Genomic DNA, 18,758 nt, shown 5'->3' on the forward strand with positions numbered 1-18,758 from the left:
CAGTAATTCCTGTATTCATTAGCAGTCGGAATGTGCAGCTGCATCCTAGGCTGCATTCTCTTTTTTAATCATGGAGTTGTCACATACTTCTTTCATAAATATTTGATTGTGAGATCAGGTGTGTGGTGCCAATGTGTCTCTTGCTCTAAGTCCTACCTCACAGCTTCTCTTTTCTTGTTCTGCAAGGGAAACAATTTTTGGCTGGGTATTCTAAAGGCTACTCTGGTGAAAAAGTGCTGGCCAGGCCAGTGGTGCTGCATCCACACATTGGTTTTGAGACTTGAACCAATCCAGAAACTCATCATTCTCCAACACTCCCTGCATGGACCTGCCACATTCTTCAGTGAAACTTTGACATACAGCATCCTGCAGCTGGAAGAAATGTGTGGAAACAGGGCAAAGGTCTCAGAAAAACAAAATACATCACATTCATATGTGATCAGTTTTGTGATTGTTTTGGCCATATTTACCATTTTGGGTGTTGATGGATTTAGGGGGTTGGAGTAAAAAGTATTGGACTATGTCAACAAGGATTTAAATTTATTTTTTAGGAAGTCTGATGATGAAATAAATATGAGTTCTGGGAGGTTCGAGATTTTGAAAACTTCCTTCCTTCTTCCCAGAGATACATTCAGCAAGACACCCAAAATGGTGCAGGCACGTGTAGTGAGTGGCTGTTAAAGAACCGGGAACCCAGCAAGCTTCCAGTACCAGCAAGGCCTGCGCTGCGTGACAGTGATCATGGTAAGGCCTTCCCACAAGGCAGCCTCCTCATGGGGATAAAAGCTACTCCAACAGCCCGTGCTTCATTGCCCCCCTTTTTGCACCCACGATGGATTGTTGTGCATCATCCAAGCCCAAGTGACTAACTCCATTGCAGTCACAGGGCAGCAGACCTCTTCATAATGGCAGCGAAACCACCTCCAAGCTCTTGCTGAGCCATCCTGGATCACCAGCAGGTTCCTGAGTAGCTTTTGGGGGCAACTATTGCCACTCCCCCTAAGGGAAGCTCTACCTTTTTACAGGAGCTGTCAAAATCCCATAAATACAGTGGCTTGCATTTTTCTTTCAGTTTCTCAAGCACCTTCCTGGAAAGGGGATGATCTACACATCATCTTCATTTGCCAGCAAAGATTTCTTCATGGTTTTCCTTTCTCTTGACAGCTCCCTGTTTGACCGTCCTGAGATGCTTGTAGTGGATTGTATATACACTAAAAGTTTTTAATGAATGAATGAATGAATGAATGAATGAATGAATGAATGAATGGAGAGCTCAGGGGAAAGCAAAGCAAGAATTAACTGATCTGTAGCATTGTTTCATCAGTGTTCCTAGACTGTGCCTCTTGCATGCTTCCAGGACATTGATGAGGCAAGGTTTTCATTTCAGTCACCTAAAAGTGCAAAAAGGTGCAGTCAGAAAGGCTAGTTTCTGGTTTGTTTTGCTTTGTTTGATTTTGGGTAGGTTTTTTTACATGAAGACTTGACACAAATCGCAGACACAAAGTGCTGGGCCAGTTACAGCCTCTGTGCTGTGCCACTTGGGCAACTTGTGGGAGCTGTTGTGACTGTCATTTATCACCATCTGCAGAAAAAAATGGAGGTCCTGCCATGAGGAGAGGAGAGAGAGAGGAGAGGTCCTGCCATGGGGCCCCGTACAACATCTGTGAGAAAACCAAGGGGGAAGTGATATAGGGGGAATAACTCACAGTGGGCCTGATTGTCTGTTGGGTGCACCATGGATAGTTTTACCAGCAACCTGCCCTGTGTAGTGCATTGGTAGGATGGGTTATTGCAGCGTGCAAATATTCCCAGTGTTGTATCTCTCATATAGTGGTCACGTGTCCTACTTTACATAGGACAGTTCTCTATTTAAAGCACTCACCAGTCCAAGTCCAGTTTAAAGCTGAAGGGAGAGCAGCTGGGACCCTGAAGCTGCCCATCACCAGTTGGGAACTGGTCCCTTGTCACAGTCCTCCCCATGATGGTGAGATGTATTTTATTTCTGTTTACATCTCCAGTTCTGATCGATGCATATAGGTAAGCCTGTGCAGCATTCATGCAAATTTCTGACTCCTTTTCTGGTAATGCATGTGTCCTCTTTTGGCAATGCCTACTTGTCCGTTGTAGTCTTGACACCTGCACCAAACCAAATTCACTCTTTCTCAGCGTGTGAGCCAGATGGCTGGTGATTTAGCCAAGCTCCCCATATACCTGGACTGTGACAGTGGCTCTCCAAGCCTCTCTGGCTACCTGGGCTCTTTTCCATTGGAGAGGAACCTTTTGATATAGTCATCACTATTCTCAATGACCATGGAAACTTAGCCCAAGGGTGACTTGGGTATCACGGCTGGAAATCCAGTGCCATTCCCTGCTTGACAGCTGGCTAAGGGGACTGTACTGATGAGTCTACTTAGGATATACTGTTTGTTTGGAAGAACATACAAGGATGCTGGGAGTTCCAGGCCTCTTCTCTGTCTAACATGCACAGGATTGGACCTTTAGGGAGCAAGACCTAGCCTACATGCACCTGTCCACATCCACATCTCAAAGACTGTCAAATTATTATTATTATTATTATTATTATTATTATTATTATTATATTGTTGTTGTTGTTAATGACATTTTGTAATTAGTCATGTCTGAAGCAATTCTATGGGGCTGCCATAAAATTGTAGGGTGAAGGCAACCTCTCCTTTTGCAGTGCTTATTCAATGTGGTTTCACAGATAGCCGTCCTGTCCCTTTCACGTCGTCAGAATTGACTAAGTTGCCCTTCAGGTTCATTTGCAACCACCACAGCCTTTATTAGAAATGAGTCAGTGGATTAACCAATGGCTGGAAAGATTAACATGAGCAAACGTTTTGGATTAACGAAAAGCGAAGATGCTGCCAGAAGCAAGAAATGCAGAATGGGGATCCGCTCAAGAGTCTTCAGGAGAAGATGCACATTGTAGCCAGTCAATGCAGATTCAGATTAGAATCGGGGCTGAATTTCAGTGGGCCACGAAACAGGAACATGCTGGGGCACCTCAGTTTGTGTTTCTGCAGTGCTCTGGTGAGAGAAGGAGAGAGGGAGAATGAATTGGAATCACGTAAAACCAAAACCTTTTCCAGACTTTGCAAATTCAGTATGTCTGGGAGCATGTTTACAAACCCAGGCCTTGGAAGCTTTTATCGTAGGGTTGCTTTCCTGAAAGAGCAACCCCTTTTGTAACTTGCCAGAAGTATGCAAAGAGCTGCTTGTTTTTGAGAGGTCACTTCATTCCACCAGTTTCATTTTGTCATCAGTCCCTTTAGTGGGCATGGAAAAAGGATAAAGGATGCAGGTCCTCAGCTGCATCCATGCCTGAGCCCTCCATGTACTAAATCAACCATACTGGGCAAGATGTCAACATGCAAGAAGGAAGGGTGGTTAAATTCCGTCCCTTCGTGTGTCCAGTCCAAGGGTGAAGTTTTGGATGCCATATAGCAGGTTCCCTCAATTTGCTGGCTTCCATGTGCCTTACCTAACACACCATCATCCCAGCTATCATGACGTTATAGGCCAAAGATCTAGCGAGCATCAGAAGACTGCTAGAGAAGGTGAAAATAAGACACCTTGACTGTTGAATAAGCGCAAACTTGTGGCCATTTAACAATGGCTTGTAGAGGAGTTACTTTAAAAAAAAACCCTCAAACATCACATTTTTCTGCATGCATTTATTACTTGTCTATGCTGCCTTTTTCCTCTTGCAAGGAACTCAAGGCAGCTGACATAATCCAAGCCTGTGGCTTGCTCACAGTGAACTTCACAGCTGAGTGGAGTGAGATCTAGAACCCAGATCTTCCAGGTCTCCAGTCCAGCACTCAGGCTGCCTCCCCATACTGGCCCTCTGGGAATCTAACAATTTAGCATGTGGTTCTCTTTTACCACCCTTTCTATCACAATAACGATTTTAATACCAGTATGTGAGTACTACCACTGAGGTCTGATGAATACTGAAAACATCAGCCCTTAAAACTATGGCTCAACAATAGCAAAGGTTTACCTCTTTCAGTTCAGGACTCGAAAGAAAATACTTTCAGGGCTGAAACGTTTTGGGGTTGGAGGAGTAGCTTAAATGTGCTAATGTTTGCCTTTTCACAGAGACTTGTGACAAATCACCAAAATGGAGTTGCTTTCAGTCTTGACAAGAATGTATGCAAAAAGCATCTCTTTCAAAAGTAACAATGGCCACAAACCCCAGAGTTCACGCCAAATCCAGAAGTGGGATGCATGGTTTTACAGCTGGCCACAGAAAGTGCTGTTTGCCTCCACTAGTGCAAAGCAGGAGTAACCAAGCAGGTTGCTCTCTCTGGATGGAAAATGTAGGTCACCTGGCTGCTCCCACTGCAGACGTGACTATTGGCGATGGGATTGCCGTTGAGTCGAAGAACTAACTCTTCCCATTCTCCCAGCCGAAGACGGGTGGCTGGATCCTGCTGCTCTCCTATGAAAGAAGAAGGTAATTCCAGCTGAAAGGAGAAAGAGCACCTGAGGTGTTCTGGGCTGGTCTTTGCTCACCTCATTCCTATCGGGGCTCGCTTGGCTTTGTGTCTCCCCCAGTCAGAATGTGGGACCCGCTCAGTACCTATTTGTGCCTAGGCTTGGGAAGAGAAAGAAGGGGGAATCCTTTGTCCAAATAAGGTAGCGCTACCTCATCACACAGACACTTGCATGCAAATTAGCAGATTCACTACCACTGCGTGCATGCACACTTTCGCACAAGTGCCCAAGGAAACAGCACTGCAGCAGTTTTTTGTCCTGATAAGAAGCCGCTGCAGGACTTGTCAGTCAGGCAGCTTCTAGGGTGCTGCTCTCTGTTTGTTCCATTTGAATGAGGGGACCCTCCTTATTTCCGTGGGACTCAATGCTTGGTTTTGCAGCCAAGAGTTCCCCTCTATTTTAAAATAAAGCGTTCTTTTTGCTCCTGCTGTTTTTAAAGAAGAAAGCCTCATCGTCTTGCCTTGATTGGGTTTTGGACACAGCAGAGCCCACGGGTTTTTTGCTTCGAGATGACCCAAAGTCACCTGTAGTTGTGACGTGCCATCAAATCTTGTTTGACTTAGTGCAGCGCCACTCATTCCTTGCCAGCTCAAGGCTGTGGCTTCCCAACTGGAACTGAGCCACCTCCTGGTTGTGCTTCCTTGTCTTCTTCCACCAGGTTCATCTGGGCTGTGTTTACTTCCAGCCCTGGGTGGAAGTAGTCAGCTTTGCCCTATAACAGGGATGCAAAAGGTGTAGGGTGCAGGATGCCCCCCCAGGGCCTGTTGGGTGTCCCCCAGAGGCCCCACCATGGGTAAGTTCACGAAGAAGAAAATGTGGGGAGGGGATGAAATATATACCTACCCGCCCCCTCAGATCAGCTCAGGAGGCCCTTCTACACGAACCACCCCTCAGGGAGAAGAGAGGGGTGGCAAGAAGACGAAGGGCCTTTTCTGCCTCTGCTCCCCATCTTTGAAACTTCCTCCTGAGGGAAATTTGCCTGGCACCATCTCCGTTTTCCTTTCGGCGCCAGGCAAAGACATATCTTTTTAGGAATTTTTTTTAACATTTAGCCTGCATGCTGTGGCCCTTTTTAATTACTTTTATAGATGTTTAATTCATTGTGTTTTAATTGGTTTTAATGTGTTTTACTCTGTTCATAAGTTTTATGTTTTGTAAGCCGCCTAGGAAGGCCTCGGCAATTAAAGGTGGCCTATAAATACATGTGAGTGAGTGAGTGAATGAAAATCTTCCAGGAGCAGGTGCTACAGTTCCTGCCATCACTGCAGGAAATATACAAAGGAGGCAGCCCTAACACAAACTAATTAGCTTTGGTATTCCAGCAGGGTCTGCAGCTCGTATCAAGAAATCATTGAAGAGGTATGGATGGTGCATTGTATATTTTCATGGAAGAGGGGACAGTGGAGACTAAACAACTTGCTAAAAGGCCTCATTGGGCATTTACAACATGAATAGGCCTTGCAAGGCTAGATGGGTCTGGAGCTGGGCACGGGCTATGCATCCCCCTTGCATGGGACCGGCACCCCGGTGGCATAGCCATGATCTCAAGCCTCGTCCCTGTGGGACTCAGCACCAGCATGGCAAGTGGGTTTCCTCTTTCCAACTTGCAGTCCCAGGGAAACCTGATGCTGTGACATCCCCAAGTGGTGCTTTGGCAGGTCAGCATTACATTCGAGAGCTGAGCTCTGGCACAGTCCCGATGTGGGGCAGGGGAACGCCAGGTCAGCGCAGCGGCACAGGTGAGGACGTGGGTGCTAGATGCAGGTCCCCCATGAGGGACTCCTCCCATGGTTTGTGGATTTGTGCCCAGACCGCCTGGAAGGAAAGACATTCCCAGCAGGACCCGGGAGAAATAACCCTTCCCATTAAGCATCCCTGGCTGATCCCCAGGCTACGCACCCATTGTCCGGCTGGCCGCCTTCTAGCAGGCCGCGGTATGTCTGAATCTCTTGCTCCAGCCGGTTCTTGACATCCAGGAGCTCTTTGTATTCTGCATCCTGGCCTTCTGTTTCCAGGCGCAGCTCTGCCAGCTGCTGCTCCGTGCAGGCAACCTGGTCCTGAATTTTGGCTAGCTGGGCATGGAAGCGACGTTCAACTTCAGCCAATGACACTTGCAGTGTGTCCCTCTGGGGGAGAGGAGAGAACTAGGTGTGTTCCAACAGAAAAGGGACCGCAGCAGGCAGCATGCCCCAGCCAGGGTAGGGAGCCGGGATCCATAGGGCAGGGGTGATTGCTAGGGAGGGGTGTCCCTGATGCAGTGGGGGATACGTGGCACCGCCTCTTGGGAATGAGCTGGTGGTCTGGGGAAGAAGCGTGGCTTCTAGATCGAGAGAGGTATTACTGCCATTCTATACGACTCTGGTGTGCCCACAAATGGAGGATTGTGTTCAGCTCTGGGCTCCGCATTACAGGAAGGATACAGCCAGGTTAGAGTCAGTGCAGCGCAGGGCCACCAGGATGGTGGCCAGATTGCAGGGAAAGCCGTACAAGGAGAGACTGAGGGAGCTGGGTCTTTTCATCCTGGGAGGAGGAGACTCAGAGGGGACCGTTAGCGACATACAGGTATGTGAGGGGTGCCACGCAGATGTGGGACACAACCTTTTTTCCTCTGCACTGGAGGGCAGGATGCATTCCAAAGCTCAGGAAACCAAGATTTAGGGTGGATGCAAGGAAGTACTTCCTGATGGTTAGGTCCCCTAGGGTATGGAATGGGCTTCCACGGGAGGTGGTTGAAGCCCCAACGGTGAGGGTGTTTAAGGACAGGCTGGACATGCACATGGGAGGCATGTCATGAGTGGAGCCGGCTGGAGCCAGGGGTCAGACTAGATGGCCTTGGAGGACCCTCTGACTCGCACTGTTTCTATGTTTCCAAGATCCAACATGGCCCCGCTCTGACCTCATCATTCCTTTGATGCTCTTGGCAGAGCGCCACGTTCGTTGAGGGCCACTAGCCCATGCATTCGGGCATGTGCTCCCAGCCAGTGGCCAGACAGCACTCCAAAGCATGGCACTGCTGAAGCTCGAGCGGCAGGCAGGGACCTTTTGCTACTGGAATGGGAGCTGCTCTCTTCCGGAAAAGCGTCCATTCCAATGGCCTTACCAGACTGCACTGTGCTTGAAGATCAATCTTGAAAGCCCGCAGCCGGCATTTCAGATCGGTGACTTTACGGTCGCCATCCTCTGCTTCCTGGCTACAGAATTCCTGGCTGGCCTCTTCCAGCTGGAACACAAGGACCAACCACCAGCATTGCCAGGACTTCTATTTGTTATCCATTGTGCAAGAAAGTGGAGCTAAAACTCCATTGACATTGGCCCAGCGCTGTTGCTCCTGGCCAGGACCACCACGATCTTACACTTCGGTGCATTCTCTGATCTATTCTCTAATCTTAAAAATTTTTTTAAAAAAGGGAGGTTAGAGATCCCAAGAAAATCTGAGAGATCTATGGTTTCCAGGGATTTTGGGACTCTTATTTTCCTTTTCTATGATATACATAAATGTATTCACAGGAAAAATTGGAAGTTGCATACACCATCTGAAAAAATTACTCAAATAGGTACGTATGTCATTAAACAAAACAGAACAAAACCCACACATCTCTGATACTACATCTCCCTAAATTAAAATACATCCTCAGCCTCCATATAGCATTCTTTCTACTCTGCTCTTCCATAGTGGCAGAAGTAGATAAATATGCAAAAGGTTACAGGCTAACGGATGTTATGTCAGTTGCTACAAAACTTATAATGGAATTTTTAATGTACTTTTTCACAGCCCCTCTCAAAAAATTTGATTCCATCCATGGAGAGGCCATGGAACTTAGACAGAATAGATCCAACATCCAGACATCCCTGCTCCCAATTCCACGATCTGATCAAATTCTGCACATTTGGATGCACATTTTCCTCTGCATTCTTTACTGTTTTCTTTTCGCCACAAGAAAAGGTAAATGCCTACTCAGAGGCAAGTTCCACCCTGCCCTGGTTGGGGACCCTGTGAGTAGAGATAGGCTCAACCTTTCCCTATTCCAGCTGTTTCATCTTGATTCCCCAGTGGCCTGTGATTTTGGGGTCTTGGTCCACCAAAAAATAGTGTACAGAACTTTGTGAACTTCTTTTGCAGACATTTTCAGTCTGTGCTCATTTCTAAGTACTTTTCAATGAACAAATCACTCCTGTGTCTATTTTTTTGTCAGATACACAGATCTTCCTGACCTCTTTTGGAATGTACATGTCAAAAATGCACACCAAATACATCCTTTAAAAATGCTCACAGACCCATGGTAGTCTTTATATTTGTTTGTTTGGAAACTGTCCTGCAAGATTCAGGGATGGATGACATTTGAAAGCAAGCTGGGCTCTGATCCCTATGTAAAGTTTGGGCACTGTAAGCTGACTAAGTGGGCATTTCTGGCCTGTCTCCCCCATCCCTACCTGCAGGCCCCACCCTTCCTCTGACAGGCCTCCCTCCTTCCAGGGGAAGACGCACTGCTTACTTCGCCTTCAAACCACTGGGCGCTCTCCTTGCGATTTGCGTCTATCATCGCTTCGTACTTGCGCCTCATCTCCTCCAGGCTTTTCCTCAGATCTGGGCCAGGGCAGGTACCGGCTTCCATGCTGGCGTCACCTGCTCGTTTCTTCAGACAGATTAATTTCTACAGAGAGAGCCCCATCTATTAACATCACATCTTGATTGTCCTATTATAAAAAGGGTGGGTTTCATACAACGTCAGGAACTTTCCTGGGGAAGGCAGATCAGACAACTGGCACACAGGGCTCAACCACACCAATGCATTCTGCCGACACAGTGCTGCTGCCAACCCATGCTCAGAAGCTATCTGATTCCGCTGCAGCTGAAGCTGAGCATGCAGCCGTCTGGCACCAGAGGCTAGCCCAGACTATGCCCAGACTACGCCACCAGTATCTGACCTGCACCCCTCCCCAGTTCCGAGCCGCGTGAGCATCGCCCTTAAAGCCCTAAATGGGCTGGGTTATTGAATAATGCCTCATCCCACATGAGAGCCCCCAGGGTGGTGTCTGGGCAGGACCGAGCTTTCTTGGGGGTGATGCCCAGCCTTGGTTCCCCTTCCTCACAGAGGGAGCTCCTCTGTTTCCCCCTCTCCAATCACAGATTGGTTTGGGGATCCTCCTGATCCACTGGACTTCAGTGTTATTTAGCCTCTTCCCTGTATTTGTGCATTTGACTGTACCACTTGCTTGCTTCTGCGCTGCTCAGATTGTCTGAATATTTGATGTCAGCCCCTTTGCATTTTCATACAGCTCTTTGCTGCTTCTGGGACCCTTTGGTTAAAAAGGCAGCCTCTAAATTGGGGGCTGGGGGGTAGCTTGGGGTCCTCAGGCTTCATGCAGCCTTCAGGCTAAATCAGTGCAGCCCTCAGCCTAGCTTCAGAAGTCATCTCTGTGCAACCACTTCAGACCTTGGGTGGGAAACAAAGTATGCCCTGGGTCTAGAGGGGGTTATATTTTGCTGTGCCAGTTGCATACCTCCTCACGGGTTGTCTTGAGAGCACGCAGCTCTCCTTGCAAAGTCTCAAGCTTGGTTTCCAGGTCAGCCTTACAGTTGGACAGTTCGTCAAAAATGGGGTACAAGGTCTTAAGGTCAGCCTCTACGTTCTCATGGATGCTACATTCAGTCTCAAACCTACATCAAGAAAAGAGGAAAGACTCTTGGTTGTGGGGGGGGGGGTGCTTACCCTAGGCCCTTGGTGGGGGATTCACCCTAGGCCCTTCTGCCAGCCCTGAAAGGCCTGACTAACTGGTGTGTCCTATGACACCTGTTCCCAAACCGTCTCCTCATTCTGTTTCTGCCATGATATCCCAAATCTCTTCAGACCAGTTGCAGCATGAGCTTTTTCCTAGGGTACACTTTCCCATGTGCACTAAACCTGTTTGGGGATGGGGCAACAGAGGGGAGAGTGGGCTGATGCACAGGTGAGGAGCGTTACTTTAAGAGGAAGTTCAGAAAAACAGAATTGGGTTTATCTCCCCTTCCACTCCTCCTCAATGATTTTTGTGAGGGGGCAGGAACAGCTGTCAATTCCTTCCTATCTATTCTCTCTCCTCTTCATGGTTCCTCTGTGCATAACTGGTTAATGGGGAGAATTTTTTTTTCCAAGTGCCATTTCTCTGCATGCAGCCCCTTTCTAATTCTTCCAACTACTCCTGCAATTGCATTTGTGTGAGACACAAGTTTCCAGCCCAGTGGAAATGGCACTGTACATATGAGTATGTGCCCCGAGAAGAGTAAAGGTGCCTTGTATACACTCCATGAAAGTGCTCCCGGATAAATGGAATGGGACCTCTTCAAAGATTGTACATTGCTGGGCTACGTCTGACTTATTTAGTAAACATGCTTAATTCTTTATCGCTAACAAAGCAACTAAACTCCAGACTCCACAGATTTCCTCACTTAATAATTATAAAGTGCATGAAACAACTGAAAGCCAATCTCCTTCCACCCCACACACCCCATTCTCACGCCCAACACTGGAGGTTAGTCACAGTCCTATGGAAAATATGGGAGGGATACATCCGCTCTAGGGAAAAGAATATTAGCGACTGGACATTAGAAAAGCAGTACAATGAGAAGATCTGATAAGTTTCATTTTTGGCTGGCTTTGAAAATCTTTGCATCTCAAGGAAGTATTGAGACAAAGAGAGACAGCGTTCGCTCTGTTGGAACTCTGTTTTTAATGACACACAGTAACAGAGAGAGGAGGGTGGAAAATTGTGTTCTTGCTTGAAGAGCCACAAAAAATTTACTTCTTGCATTTCATGAAAAGCCCAGTCTTGCATTACTGTCCATGTGAAACTAAAATTGGTAGGTGTTTGGCAAGGAAGGAATGACTAACAAGCAATTTTCATGTAGCTGGACAGGAAGAGTTTTAGGATCATTACATCTTCTCCCAAATTGGTGCTCCACCTTTGGGTTACTTATATAAAATTAAAGAGAACTAGGCATTAGCAAATATAATGCCATTCTGACCAAAAGAAAAAAAGAGTTCTTTTTGGATTTCTCAAATCCTGAGTTCTTTGGGTTTTCCAAACACTGAGTTGGGCCAAGCAGAAGTTGGTCATTTTCTGAAGTGCCAAACTGGGGTCCTGAGTTGGAGCAGGCAGGGGTTCCATGCATCGAATCATAAAACAGCAGAGTTGGAAGCAGCCAAGAAGGCCATCGGGTCCAACCCCCCGCTGGTGCAGGACACCAAGTTACACCATCCACTCAGATGACTGTCCAGTTTCATCCTGAATGCTTCTAGTGTGGGAGACCCCACGGCCAACCTAGGCAACTGGCTCCACTGACTCTCTAACAGTTAGGACATTTTTCCTGGTCTCTAGCCTAAATCTGGTGTGCTGCAGTTTACGTTCATCATTCCATGCCTTACACTCTGGTATGAATGAGAAAAGATCTTGTCCTTTGAGGTACTTGTAGAGCACTATCACATCAACCCTCAGTCTTCTCCCCTTGCAGCTGAACATGTCCCTGCATATACTCACTTTTGTCTCACATCTTCAAGATTCATGCAATAATTGTCAATCTTGAGAAGAATCTGGTTGTTCTCTGCAGTTGTGCAGATAATCTGTGGAGGAAGTCGGGAAAGGAAATGTTTTGATCTCTTGCGCTCTAAAGAGCCAGCATGGATGTGCAGCAGAATGAGGTTGTGAAGTGGACTGCAAGTAACGAGGGATCCTAGCTTCTGAATGCTTCCTTATGTAAAAAATAACCTCCCTGCAAGGAAAGCTAACAACCCAAACCCATGAAATTTGGTGCGGGGGGAATCTAACTCACTCCCATTCTTGTTTGCTACCTGTTTCAATGCATGGAAGTACCGAAAGATGCGGTCCAATGTGAGTTCTGCATCTGAGAATGCTACCGCTTCATTCCTGTATCACGTTACTGTATGTGCAGACCAGGCAAAGTCAGGAAAAGAAACACATACATAATTCTGAGTACTTATGCCAAAGGCAGACTCACATAAATCAAAACAGAAGGTGTGGCTCTGATAGCAGTGGAACCGGAAGAGCCATCCAATGCCATGTTTGGTTTGGTTTACCTTAGCAAATGCATCACATCCCAAATGTTACAGGTTAGCAAACCTACTCTCCAGTTTTCCCCCATTAATTTTCACTCCACAATTCAGTCTTCCTCAGCTGAACCGAGTGGCATTTGGCTGCAATTCACCTTATTCCTTTCCCCTCTAGTGATCTCTTTCAGCCTGTTGCCCTGTTGGGCAATACCAATGGTGGTTTTCCTACTTCCATCTTGCAATCAAATAGCTACCTGCATAAAAGGTAGCTGTATGCTACCTGAATGCTGAGATGCATACAGCATGCACGGAAATGCTCAGTCAGAAACACAGCAGGTGCCTCTTTCCCTGGTATTTCATTGGTGGTGGGAATGTGACCTTTTGAATCTGTACCCTGGAAAAGAGCTGCCTAAAGGCACAAAGAGTCTGCTGAGAATGATCCAACGCAGTCATGCTTAGTTCCAGGTGCTCGCGAGGACCTAACCAGGGCCCCTTCTTCTCTTCAAGCTCCCTCTCACTTTTCTCCCACTTGATCTTACTAATCGTTGGTCTTCATCATCAGCACGCAGTCAACTGTCTAACCAGGTACAGGGAGAAATGCACACTTTCAAGCCAACTCACATCCTGAAACTCATTCACACATTCCAAATTGCACTTGTCCCATTTTTGCAATGACAATCTCCAATTCAAAAAGTGAGTAAAGCAATGCATATATTAGGAGAAAGTGAAAAAATTGTATAAAACTGAAAATAATGTCTCAAAATGCCTTCTGTTAGGAAAATCACATGCCACTGTGTATATTTGGCGAAACTGCATACATATATGCATGTAATAGGAGCAGTGCGTACCAAGGGATATAAATTTCCCTACAAAACTTTTAAAAACAAGAATTCTCAGAAGTTCAGGATTAAGTGAATTTAAGACCAGAACAATGAAGCACAGCAAGAAACCAAAACCCATCTTTATGTCTGACACCGTAGCACCAACTTCGAGAGGCAGAGCTCAACAACTCAATATTGACAATCAGTAAAGTTCCTTTATACATTTTCACAGCAACCGGGGGGAGATCAAATTGTCCACATGCCCCTCCCATGCAGCTTGGGGGCCATTTAACTGGCCCAACTGCATGCGAATCCATGGCCTGCATCATTCCCACAGAATCAGCACACACCTGACAGGTGGGCGGTCCCTCATCCATCACAACCTTTATTTGGAATTTTATAGGAGCTATCAGTGGTGCTGAACACCATCTCCAAAACAGGTTCACCACTATGGAGGACCATGGATAACTCAGAATAAAGGCTGTGATGGATAAAGAGCCCACTGACTGAAGAATCACCAGTCTCCCGCAAGCACATGTCACAGGACTGCCTTGAGACTCCATGGTCAAGGTTCATGGGCATCATGCCTGGACCGCACCATCAGCAGTCAGACCAATTTGCAACAAAGGAACAAGGGCCCTCCTTAGCCCAGAAATTTGTTTCCAGGGCCGCAAGTAAGTTCAGCGTTCCTTCACCTGCAAAGTGTTTCCCCCACAGCCAAATGTACACTGAAAGAACCTTTTTCCTTTGTGGCTATTGGGAGTCAGAAATTCTTGCCAATCTCAACAGATCACACAGAGATTTATCTATCTTCTGCCCACCTCTGCTGTACTTTGCCCCCTTACAGAGTTCTGGAAAAGATCACTAAAATCAGAGAGGCAGGAATGAAGTCCAAGCTTTGAAAGATGATGATGGTTTCCTCTTGGTTTTTGCATATTTTTAATATCCTTGCCCACAATGTAGGAACTACCAAACAGGCATTGGGAATGTTTGGAGAGCACTTGAGAGATGGTGACCCTACCTGGTCGTTAAGCTCCTGGATTTGGTGGTAATAGTGGTCGTAGTCCTTCGGTTCACCAGCAAGCCCTTCCTTGGCATAGAAATCACTGATGCTGGACTCAAGAGCAGCATTTTCCACCTCCAGCAATCGGACTTTGTCTATATAACTGGCCAGGCGGCCATTGAGGTTCTGCATGACCATCTTCCCATCAGAGGAAGCGAAGATGGTGCCATAGGCAACAGGGTCACCACCCATCCCACCAACGACAGCACTGCCAACTCCAACTGGCCCACCACCATGCACAAATGGAAGGAAAACACCACTGTTGCCACTGGGGTGGCTCCCTGTTCTCTTTCTCCTTCCAGAGCCACCACCACCAAACACGCCGCCACAACTGATACTTGAGAAGTTCCTCTGGCCAAAGCCGTAGCCATGAGTGGAGTTATGCCCCAAATGGCTTTGGCAGGAGAAATTGCCTCCCATGCCACCTAACCCATAAGAGGTATGATAGCTGGGTGGGAGAGAAGAAACCCCAGACTTCCCATTCGAACCCAGACTGGTGCTATTTCTTCCTGTGGTTACTGGAATAGAGCTAGCACTGGTATGCATAGTGGCGATGGATAAATATCCAAGGCAAAACTGAAAGCTCGACACTCGGCTAGAGTGTACGTCGATGATGTGCAGATCTTGTTTTATATCTTTTTGCGATGGGTGTCACAGCTGAGGAGGGAGGATTCAGCTCTTCTGGCGGGCTTAGTTCCAGTTTATTGTTTGTGTAAAAAACCCAGTGGCAATTTGCCTCTAGATACCCCAGTAAATAAGCAGTTTCTCCACAGACCATCTGTTCTTTTTTAACCATGTTGCCACGCCAGAAATTTTAAAGTTCCACAGAATCATCAAGACGTTCTGGTTTTGTTTGTCAGATGGAGAAATGAAATCCTTGCCCGGTTTATTGCTGACCTCAGTGTTTCCTTGGGCCTCGTAGGGCCAGATTAGCGCTTGAAGCAAATGAGAGTCCCTTTTTGTTTCCCTTGTTTTCTGAGATCTGACTTGCCTCGCCCAAGGCATTTGGCTGGACTGGGCTAGCTCAAGCCATAAAACTAGAAAAAAGGAAGTACTTCTTTAACAGCTTACAGTTAAAACTACGGAGTTTCCATCTACCACAGGATGTGATGGCCACCCAGGCCTCTTCTGGATTGGTAACTTGTTAAAATATGGGCCAAATTAATAGGCATAAGTGGACAATAAGTGGAAATGCTCTGCCTCCATGATTCCTGGCGTTATTCAGAGTCACTTTCCACTCCTACCACCTCCTATAACAGAGGGCATTTTGCGATTATTACATGAATAAGCACCTTAATTGTGCTGGCTCGTAAGGGAAAGACGAAGGAGCAAGCTTTTTCAATCAGATGGGGGAGAACCAGGAATGCATTTAGTGATGTGGGAGTATAATATTGTGCTCATTAAAAATACACAGAGAGCAACTCTTAAGATTTTCCTGCAATTCTTGTTTTGCACTCTTGAAAGGCAAATGTGGGATCCAAGTTTTGCCTTTCCCCACCAACTCCTCGTATTGTCCTGCATAACAACTCAAATGGCTCCTACAGGAACACATCCAGTTTCTTCCCAAATGCAAGTCAGCAAAGATTCAAAAATAGACTTTGAAATATCCTCTGGGCAAGAAGGCAGGTGCACACTTATTACTTTAATTGCTGCCTATGTAGAGCATTTGTTTTTAGAAAATGGAATCCTATTATTTAGCTGTTGATATCGCCAACAAATATTTCTGTACATCCCTCGGTGCCTATTGTTTCCATTTGTCCCATAAAAGCAACTGGCGGGCGGCGGGGGGGGGGTGCATTTATGAACCACCAAAAGAAAATAAAGACGCTATGAGCATAAGATTTCCATGTGCTAATTTAGAAGTACAGGTGCCAAAGCAGACATCATTATTGCAATTTAAATAGAAATGCATGGGAGACTGTCCAGGTAAGATGCGCTTTGCTCAGACTGTTGTCAAAGTGCTGTTGATGGCCAACCACAAGGCCCAGCCTTTCCATCTGATGGTTCTCTATCTTTGAGCTAAACTGGGACCAGACACCTCTTCAGAGGACACCGTCAAATCGAGGACTGTCCTCTGACAGCCGCTCATGTTGAAGTCTGCCCTCTGCAAAAGCAGTCACATGGCCACCCAAAAGCAAACCACCAGTGGAGTTCATGCATGGATTTCCTTCAGGCCTCTGTACATTTAAAGATGTACACACAGTTTATTGGTTCATTTTTCTGAAATGATTCTACACTGCCTTTCTTGGGTGGCTACTGTGGCAGGTCCTGGATTCAGAGTCCAACACACCTAGTCCACCTCTGGTCTAAGCCATAACAAGAGGGAGTAAAACAGAACATGATCCTATGCCCAAGAGGGGTGCTACTATTAGCCCAGGGTGATCTGTCCCTCTGGTCCTCCCATTGCTCTTCCTTTACTCACACATTCTTCTGGGGCTCCTGGGAATTTAGAATGGTGCAAAAAATCCTCCTAATGTCACAATCAGAAGATGTTCCACAGATTGTGTGAGATGCATACTTGGCTCTGCAGAGAGAAACTGTCTTTCCTTGGCGAGGCACAGGGGCTGGGTGCATGGCATCGGCAAGGGCGGGCTGGTCATGAGCACGTGATCAGATCTGTAGGATCCTCTGAAGCTCAAATACTGCTTTATCTGGATTTGTCACTGCAATCTCTGCCAAATATGTTTGCTGTGATTAGGGGAGGTAGAGCAAATATTCTGCATCAAGCAATTCCCCGTGTTGCATGGCAATCAGCCAAGCCCAGTTATGTGTTCCAGTCAAAGGCAGTAGCATTCCTAAAGTGATCTCCCACAATCTGAGTCTCCAGAAGTGTTGGATGCACAGACGTTGCAGAAAACCGCAAGAGATTCAAACGAGTTTGGATTCTTTAGCTCTGATCTGCAGATTCCACAGCAAGATTTGGAGGGCGCACTCAATTTTCTACTTCAGTGAGGGGGAGTTGTGCTAATTTGCATCAGTGTTATTATGCATTAGCTAATATGCATTAGCACTAATAGAAATTACTCCTAATGTGGATGAATGCAAGTAGAATGAAATTCTGGTTAAAAAGAAAAAAAGAATTTTCCTGTTACTGAGTAGATGATGGAATTAGAGATGTCCCATAATGTATGAAAAGCAAACAAAAAGGTTGCAATAAAATCCATACATCCATGGTCCAACCACAACTCCGATAACGCCCAGCTAGTATAACCATTGGGCATGAGTCCCATCCCGCATATTCGAATTTCCCCTAGCTGGAGAAGGCAGCATGTGATCATCTTTCCTAGCTGGTTCTGCACTAACTAAGCCTGTTCCTCCATAAACAAACAACAGATGTGATTGTTTTATTTAAGAGAGCTTGAAGAATCCACCCTGCTGGATTTTCCTCTACTGAGGGTGCGATCTTGTGTGCTTGGGCAGCAAAACAGTCCTTCCCCTTCCAGCATGAGGCACCAGATGCAGGGTTTTGTCCTGAGCATATCAGCTAGTCTGCAATATGAATGCATTTATCCTACTGTTTTCCCTCTGCTCTAAGGAGGCACAGCAGCCTCGCCTTCCTGCTATAAAACCTCCAGGCAGGATTTTTTTAAAGGGTGAGTGTGAGTGTGAGGGGTGGAGAGAAGTTCTTCAGATGAATCTGGGACTGGAATTTGTAAACATTGTATAGTTTACAACCACCTGCGTACAGGCCCATTAGATCAGGTGGAACTGAAGCAGACTGGGTGTGAGAAGAGGCTCTTAAAGGGACACTTAATTGGAACTTTCGGGAGATCACTTCTCAAGATACTGTTTAATGGAAGCTGACAAGATGTTTCTTTAATTACTGTGGAGAGTTGGTTCATAAGGAAGCAATTACCATGTGCCAGGGCAAAAGTGTTCCCAGACTATTGTTGTAGATCACTCATAAGCACCTTTAATCAACAGAGCCCCTGTTTTTTGCAAAATTAGAAAGCCAGCAGAGGCCTAAAGCCCTCAGGTTGTTGGAAGGCTTAACAACATGAAAAGGGTGCAATCATATACATGTTGAGGCGGAAAGGAGTCCTACAACCTGAGGCATGCTGGGACTTGCAAGTGGCTAAGGAATGCTGGGAGTTGTAAGACATTTTCTATCTTAATATATATAGAATTGCACACTAACTTAAGTCCCATTCATTTTAATAACTTTACTTGAAGTTGGAGTAACACTGGAAAAGTCACTTCACTCACAGGGCCCATGTCCATCACGATTCGCTTGAATCCCCATTGATTTCAGTGGATCGACTAGGTATGACTAAACCGGAAACCAACCCGTTGTATGCTGGCATG

General features: G+C 46.4%; 1 protein-coding gene across 1 annotated transcript; it reads right to left on the bottom strand.

Moving 5' to 3' along the window:
• Positions 1 to 5,113: 5,113 nt before the first annotated feature.
• LOC123031738 (keratin, type I cytoskeletal 19-like) lies at positions 5,114 to 14,645 on the bottom strand. The gene is made up of 7 exons (XM_044447006.1): positions 14,412 to 14,645; positions 12,040 to 12,122; positions 10,027 to 10,183; positions 9,018 to 9,176; positions 7,625 to 7,744; positions 6,420 to 6,650; positions 5,114 to 5,236 (listed from the first exon to the last, which is right to left on the bottom strand). The coding sequence occupies exons 1-7, from the start codon at positions 14,643 to 14,645 to the stop codon at positions 5,114 to 5,116; spliced, it is 1,107 nt and encodes a 368-aa protein (XP_044302941.1).
• Between the last annotated feature and the right edge of the window lie 4,113 nt (positions 14,646 to 18,758).

Source organism: Varanus komodoensis, unplaced genomic scaffold (genome assembly GCF_004798865.1).
Source record: "Varanus komodoensis strain SLA01 unplaced genomic scaffold, ASM479886v1 scaffold50, whole genome shotgun sequence".
Classification (NCBI taxonomy): Eukaryota; Metazoa; Chordata; class Lepidosauria; order Squamata; family Varanidae; genus Varanus; species Varanus komodoensis.

Bases quoted from the DNA above. Each gene is read 5' to 3' on its own strand.
- LOC123031738 (XM_044447006.1), bottom strand. From the start codon at position 14,645: ATGGGTGGTGACCCTGTTGCCTATGGCACCATCTTCGCTTCCTCTGAT. The intron at 7,745-9,017 runs GTAAGCAGTGCG...CTTGTGTTCCAG, and splicing joins CCCAGTGGTTTGAAGGCGAA to CTGGAAGAGGCCAGCCAGGA. The intron at 6,651-7,624 runs GTAAGGCCATTG...CCTCTCCCCCAG, and splicing joins TTCAAGCACAGTGCAGTCTG to AGGGACACACTGCAAGTGTC.